This window comes from Cynara cardunculus (genome assembly GCF_001531365.2).
Source record: "Cynara cardunculus var. scolymus isolate 2C chromosome LG 2, CcrdV1, whole genome shotgun sequence".
Lineage (NCBI taxonomy): Eukaryota > Viridiplantae > Streptophyta > Magnoliopsida > Asterales > Asteraceae > Cynara > Cynara cardunculus.
In genome coordinates, this window is record NC_037529.1 from 17026732 (window position 1) to 17034421 (window position 7690).

General features: G+C 36.9%; 1 protein-coding gene across 2 annotated transcripts; it reads left to right on the top strand.

The window, feature by feature from the left end:
• The first annotated feature begins 262 nt into the window (after positions 1-262).
• Positions 263-6776, top strand: LOC112507481 (dnaJ protein ERDJ3A). 2 transcript variants are annotated; one of them, XM_025112089.1, is made up of 7 exons: positions 263-439; positions 3798-3853; positions 4138-4211; positions 4397-4899; positions 4974-5315; positions 5731-6069; positions 6198-6775. In XM_025112089.1, exons 1-7 carry the CDS (start codon positions 347-349, stop codon positions 6483-6485), a joined length of 1695 nt encoding a protein of 564 aa, XP_024967857.1. In that variant the 5' UTR covers positions 263-346; the 3' UTR covers positions 6486-6775. The 2 variants fall into 2 exon arrangements, with proteins under 2 accessions (XP_024967857.1, XP_024967858.1); XM_025112090.1 differs by having other exon boundaries at positions 347-4211; positions 4397-4618; positions 4724-4899; positions 6198-6776.
• The last annotated feature ends 914 nt before the right edge of the window (positions 6777-7690 follow it).

A 7690-nucleotide genomic window follows, 5' to 3' on the forward strand; every position in this document is an offset into this window, starting at 1 on the left:
GTTTAGGTAATAGAAAAATGACCAAATTAACCCAGATATTAAAGACCGAAATTATCCTGGATTTCTACCAATTGATGATGTCACTGGTACCAAACCCTGAATTTCTATTGGTCGATATTCGTGGAACAATATACGAACGCCACGTTTCCTTCCCCTTCAACGGCTTGGAACCCTCTCGAGCCTTCTTCCCAACTACGAAGCTATATATTGTAACGCCAACACGCTCCATAATTCCAACAGCAAATAAGTTTTAGAACGGATTTTGTCACATTGATCCTCTTGTGAACGCTAATAACACACTTCTTGGGGGGGTTTGGATTTGAGTTTTTTTTTTCTTGAAAGAAGAATGAAGAACAGTTATAGCATATCGATATTCTTCATATGTTTGTTCTTGCTGGTCTACGTCTCTGTAGAATCAAAATCTCTCGACCCTTATAAGGTAATTTCCTATCTTTCTACCAATTCCTCCTGTGTTCAATTGGGCCTAGGTTTTTCTCCTTCAGATTGATGCATCAAATATATATTTGTCGTTTTCTTATACAAAGCGGCATGATCTTGTTCTGATTAGTAGCATGAAAGCGTGATTTTCGAGAGGGTTATTTGTGTTTTGGGTTCTAAGTTGTATTTTGTAAGAACATTGATTCTGAAGTGTAGTTTCTGACTTAGATTTTACGATGAGATACCAATTTGGGCTGCGAACTAATAAATTGATCCTAAATTGGGGTTTCTGATTTGGGTTTACCTACTTGATCCAAGCTAGATGAAGCTTGAAATTTTGGATTGCAGATAGAAGGGTAGATATGCTTAAATAGAGACTGATTTTAGGTAAACTATGTCTTAGTTCTTTTTGTTATTAACCTGGATATCCAACCGGCATGCGAGACAACTAATCCCAGATGACCACATGCTTTGCAGATATCCCGAGTCTAACCTCCATGGCCACAAGGGCATTTTTATTCTTCCTTGGATTTGATCCTGGGACCTTCCGGTACTTTTGACCTTTGGAGCCAAGCTCAACACCACCCTTTTGGTTAGTTGTTTGTGTTATACATGAGTGAAATGTAGCCTACACTAGATTGTTTGGGATTCTATTGCAGATGATGTCTTTATATGGGCACGTCTTAATTAAACACAATACGTTGAGCTGAGTAGGCATTTCCTTGATTTCTGAGTGTGGGCTATCTCTGTTAGTGATGGATGCTTAAATTCAGAATTTTTGCTATCTTTTCCTAATTGTGATATTTGATATTTATGTCTAGATGTTGTCCAGTTACCAATTCCTTCCCAAAAATCTTTATTTGATTGGTTTAACTTAGCTCTTGCACTCGAGCCGGCCTTGCTATATCTTTCATAATTGATCATTTACCGTCAGTAACGAAGATTTTTTTATAGGATATCACTATTAGATGCCGTAAGTAAGTGTTTCTAACGTACACATTCATATAATTTGAGTCGTTTTGTAGTCGAAAATAAATCAACTGTCTATTACCAAGGAAAGTTTTACAGTTTGTAATTTGAATTTCTTAGAACCAGATTTGGACACAAAATCATTCTTTTGTCCAAACTGGTTGTGTACACCAACAATGTAACACGTCCGGAGGTTGAAAAGAGAAGTTTGGATATTTGACTTGTTTCAGATTTTCCGACGGTAGTTTAGTGAATAACTTAAGTGGTTAGTTAGTTGTTCATTGTAGTTATATTATGTTAAATTAGTTCACTACCTGTATATTACGTTTTCTATAGTATGGCATTGAAGCGTTGAAGAACGTCTTCCACCTGAATTTTTTCTTGACCTGATCCTCGACGATCATCTATAATCACCATGCCTAACTCTGAATCTCCTTCATCATCTACAATCAAGGGTCATAATGGTCTCTATTCCCTTCACCATTATGATAATCCACACATGATTCTTGTGTTGCAACCTCTAATTGGAGAAAACTACACAACTTGGAGTCGTGCTATGTTGATTGCACTTTCTGATAAAGAGTAAGCTAGGGTTCATCAATGGTTCTCTCACCAAAGCATTCGACTCTGATGCGGTTGCACTTATTTCATGGATTTGTGAGAATAACATGGTATTTTTTGGATACTGAACTCTGTGATGCGGTTGCACTTATTTATGTTGATGCTGCTCAAGAGATCTAGCCAAGATCTCAAGCATCGGTTTCGACAGAGAATGCCCCTCAAGTTCTCCAGATTCGTCGAGATTTAATGAATCAGACTCGATATCAAGATTCTCTCAGTTCGTAGTTTATGAAACTGAAAACTCTTTGCCAGGAATTGGCTGGCGGATCTCCGTCCACAAAATGTACATGTGGTGGAGTCCGTGACATCGATTTCTATTCTTAGATGGAACATGTCATGAGTTTTCTTACATACGGCGCTTAAGGTACTTGACAACCTTTGACAAGACATTGCTTTCTTTGTCAACAAACTTAGTCAATGCGTCTCTCGACCCAGAGTTCCTTACCTTACTGCTGTACATCATCTGCTAAGATACCTTGAGAAACAGAAGAGCCTTTGGTGATTCCTATTGAGGTACTTGTTACTCTTGTAGTTCAGTCACGGGATTCTGTGTTTTCCTTGGTGTTGTTGGTTTCTTAGAGAACAAAAGAAGCAACCGACGGTTTCTAGATGATCCATGCAAGCTGATTATTGAGCATTGGCATATACTGCCTGTGAACTAATATGGTTGAAGGCTTGAAGCAATTGCTCCATGACTTTGGTGTCAACATTCTTTCCCTGCTACTTTTTTCTTTGATATAATGATTCAGCATTGATGATTGCTTCAAAACCCACCTTTCATGAGCGTGCCAGAGCACATTGAAATTGGTTGCCATTTTATTCGAAGTTTGTGGATAACACCATGAAATTGATGCCAATCCGTACTTAGTTCCAGCTGGCTAACATGGTTACTAAACCATTCCTCATTCTATGTTGTTTCCACTTATGTCCAAGATGGCTCTAAAGGATTTCATTCTTTGAGCTCATCTTGAGGGAGAGTTTTAGATGTTCGAAGCATAGTTCAGTAAATAGCTTAAGTGGTTAGTTGGTTGTTAATTATGGTTGCATTCTGTTAAATTAGTTCACTACTTGTGTTGTAGATGTATGTTTACATATATATGTAGAGAGAGAAAGCGAGTAAAGATCTTATTCGCACGCACTTTTTGCAAGCCTGGGGTTTTCATAGAAACAATGGCTTTACTTTCTGCCCATACCCCCCCCCCCTTTCTGGTAGCATATACTGGGCTAGTTTCCTTCTGGTAGCATATACTGGGCTAGTTTTGTTTGATTTGGTTTATATATAGAGTGCTGTGTACAGAAATAGAGCATGAGGAGATAAAATATTTTGTTTTCCATATCACATGTCTTGTTTGTAATAACTTGAGATGATATAATTAGTTATTTGAATCTGATACGCCAATGGGACTGAAACGGGACGAAGGGTGAAATAATTGTGGAAGGTTTTAGGGTTTTAGTTTGACATGGGTAGTGTAGGAAATTACCAATTTTATCCCATCTCCCTGATTTTTGTTTCACCTATTTTTGGTTTTTGTCCCACTCGGTCCCGTCCTTTCCCGGTCTAATTTTGCGTCAAACATGGGACACCATGTTTTTGTCATATCCTATCCTGCATACCAAACGCACCCTTGATAACCAACATATGTATGGAGGAAAGCAAATTTCGCATCATAAAAGTTTCTACTTCTAGATATGTATTCAGACATTGTGTCTAATAATGTAGACTTGAGTTTGCTGACTGTTTTCCATGCTTCTTGACTGAAAATAACCAGGTACTAGGAGTCGAAAAGGATGCAAGTCAGAGGCAGATTCAGAAAGCTTTCCACAAGTATGTAATTTTTTTTAATTTTGGATACCACAGTCCCTGTTGTTGTTTTGCTGCATATCAATAGGCACTTGATACTATTTTATTTTTCATATTATGATATATTCGTTATGCATACAAACATTATATTCTATCACACATTTCATTCAAAAATATCAAACATGGCATGTATATAAAGTAAGGTCAGAGGTTTCTTTTACATTTGGAGAACGATATGTTACGAATACTATACCGAACTCTTCCAATTTCTTGCAATTTATATGTTTCTCTCATTGTGCTTATTGCAGACTCTCTCTTCAATATCATCCTGATAAGAACAAAAACAAAGGTGCCCAAGAGAAGTTTGCTGAGATAAATAACGGTATGTTGAATGCTTCCCTCTCCTTCTCCCTCTCCCCTCCCCAATATTAAGAAGGAAATTCGATTTTCAAATATTAAGTTCCGGGATGAACATTATTAGCTTAGATTTGAACAAAGATTATATGTATCTTGTGTGGTTCTGTCTGTTTGCCCTGCCATTGACATGGCGATTTTACTTTTTGTCAGCATATGATATTTTGTCCGATGAAGAAAAGAGAAAGAATTATGATATGTATGGGGATGCACGAGGGAATCCTGGATTTGATGGCGGGGATGCACAAGGCGGACATTCATACTTCAGAAGTGGTGGACCAGGACATAGTAGGTTTGCATTCAGGCCTGATGAATGGCAAACAATGGGTGGTGAAGGTGGTAGTTCAAAATCATATTCATTTTCCTTTGGTGGAGGTAGCAGCGACAGTTCTTTCGGTTTTGATTTGGGTGATGTTTTCTCCAACTTTTTTGGGGGTGGTATGAGTGGTGGGAGTCAGTTTGGAGGTTTTGGTAATTCAGGTTCTGGGAGTTCTCCTAAGAGCTTAACCTCCATCAATTCTCAGCTGTATAAGAAAGAGATAATTGATAAAGGGGTCACTTGGCTTTTATTATCTTATAAACCAACAATGAGTGGGATACAGCATTATGAATCCATCACAGAGGAAGTTGCTAGCTCACTCAAAGGAGCATTAGAGGTGATTATGCAGTTACTTAGTTTACATTTTTTCGTTAGAATGTGATTATGTATTAAAGCTGTCTAAATCTACAGGTTGGAAGTGTGAATTGTGAAGTAGATTCAGCTTTGTGCAAGGAGCTTGGTATTCTCCCCCGGAGTAAACCAAGACTCTATGTTTATTCATACAAAGCAAGCGAAACTGGTTCATTGCTAGAGTACACTGGTGGTGGAACTGTTAAAGATTTGAAGTTGTTTGTTCAAGATCATCTACCGAAGTTCTCAAAACGTGTCACATTGGCCCAGTTTGAGGCCACCTTTGGGACTGTGGAAACTTTGCCTAAAGCGATGCTTCTTTCTACTAAAAAAGACACCCCGGTTATATGGCGTGCACTTAGTGGCTTGTACCGAAAGCGCTTTATCTTCTATGATACACAGGTAATCTCCCAGCTTAGACTGGCTTATCTTTTCTCCTTTTTTGTGGGTGATTTAACACCTCAGACCTTCTGCTTGATGTTTCTTACAAACAAACTGTAACTATTTCAAAATTCAAAACAACTCACTCCTGCTGGCTGAATAACTTCTAATTCAACTTAAAACCATGGTGGAAATTATTGGTAGGCCACAACTTTGAGCTTTTAAGGAAGTCACAAACCTACTTTTCTATCCATTGCGGACGGAAAACAAAGGAAGATGGTTGGAGAAGTTGATAACTCTTTTTGGTTCGCTTCTTTTTATGTGGACTCGATAGAAATTTAAGTCTCTTACAGATACCTAGCTGCCTAATAATTTCAAAATGGTTCACTTGGAGAGCCGCTTTCTATTTAATCTCCCCCATAATATGTTCTCGTAGGTCCAAGATGTTTCTGATCCGATAGCAAAAAAGCTAGGTGTTGATGCACTTCCAGCAGTTGTTGGCTGGCTATCAAATGGAGAGAAGCAGATTCTTAAATCTGGGATCCCTGTAAAAGATACGAAATCGACAATTAGGGATCTTAGTTCCTTACTTGATGGTTTTGAGAAAAAGAACAAGAAGATAGCATCAACTCAGAGTAATTCAGATAAAGAAGCAGTGCCTCTCTTGACAGCAGCAAATTTTGACGCCATCTGTGGTGAAAAAACACCCGTTTGCATAATTGGCGTCTTCAGATCCTCCAAAGGAAGGGAAAAACTTCGTACTATACTCTCATCGGTAAGTGTCCTATGTACTTATTATCATCTAGTCTATCAGCTAGTTTTTATTGGCCAACAGTTTACTTGTGCTATGTAAAATGGTGTTTGCCATGTGTTGATATCTTTTATTTGCATGTGTGCGTTCAGGTTTCCCAGAAATCGTTAGTAAGGAGGCAGAATGTAGCTTCGGGTCCAAGGGATTCGGTTTCTTATGGTCTTTTGGACGGTTCAACCCAGTCTTGGTTTTTATACGCATTTGACAAATCAGGGTTCAAAACAGCAGATCGGCTCTTGATAGCCTACAAACCACGCAAATCAAAGTTTGCAGCGTTTGCGGGGGATATAACTTCAGAGGAAGTTGAAAGATTTATCGGTTCGGTTCTTAATGGTGATGTAGAGTTTAGTAAGACGAGACAAAAGCCCACGCCCAAGTGAACATTTGCCTTTTGTTTTGGATGTGGAAGACTTATTTTGTATAGAAGTTACAGGAATGAATAGTGATTTTTGTATATAAAGGAAGTTGGGTTCATCATCCCTGGCCAAGATTCAAGAAGTGGTTGATCCCGGGCGAAAACAGAAGAGTATCATCGTCGTTGTGGTTTATAATTTATTATTGTTATTTTGTCAATTAAATATGAGGGATAAAGATGTTATAAATTGTAAGATATAGGAATGAAAAAGCAACTACGAGGACGAAAATGGTACTTTTAAAAGCATAAAAAGATGAAAATAACAATTTTCAGAAGTAAAAAAGATGGCTTACTTTTATAAATATGAGTGAATTATGCTTTTGGTTTTTGTCTTGTGATGTTAAAAATTACTATAAATCTTTTCTATCCTGTTAATTATGGACATATTCAATTTCGGTCATGTTTTTCTACGGATAAAGTTAATATAAGTTAATTTATGGGGTATCTTGATATTTTCACAACTTTGTTTTTTACTCCTACTAAAAAATTAAAATATGCTATAAAAGTAAAGTCTAATACCTTATCTCTCTCTCATATACACTTTTATATATATATATATATATAGAGAGAGAGAGAGAGAGAGAGCGAGCGAGAGAGGATGGTTCAAATATTAACCCATTTTTTTATGTTAACTTTACTAATCAACATCAATCAATCACATTCTTTCTTTACTTTATGTTCAAATGTAACTTATAAATTGAATACAAGGGTCATTTTGTAATTTGACATTTATGTAACTCCCTAATAATTATTTAGGAGTTACAAATCTTTTAAGATCCCTCTAATTGATCATGAGGTAATTTCTATGTTCATGATGTTCATGGTGTTCATATTCATGTAATGTCCATGAACATTCACCGTGTTCATATAAATGTTCACCGTGTTCATCCGATGTTTTTACAAAAGTACCCTCTGAACCGTTGTTCATAGGCATCTCAATTAATATATTAATTAAATGATTATTTTTATAGTCTCATTTAATAAGGACTGTTTGATGAGAAAATGAACGATCAAGATCGGGTTAACATAGTTTGCACAATAGTTTTGGTTAGTATTTGAACCAGCCTCTATATATATATATATCAAACGAGAACCCCTATTATTTACTAAAACGCGATAACAACTTATTAACCTCATATTGTGATAACAATTAAAATTAAAAGATTTTTG

Bases quoted from the DNA above. Each gene is read 5' to 3' on its own strand.
- LOC112507481 (XM_025112089.1), top strand. From the start codon at position 347: ATGAAGAACAGTTATAGCATATCGATATTCTTCATATGTTTGTTCTTG. The intron at 3,854-4,137 runs GTATGTAATTTT...TGCTTATTGCAG, and splicing joins ATTCAGAAAGCTTTCCACAA to ACTCTCTCTTCAATATCATC. The intron at 6,070-6,197 runs GTAAGTGTCCTA...GTGTGCGTTCAG, and splicing joins TTCGTACTATACTCTCATCG to GTTTCCCAGAAATCGTTAGT.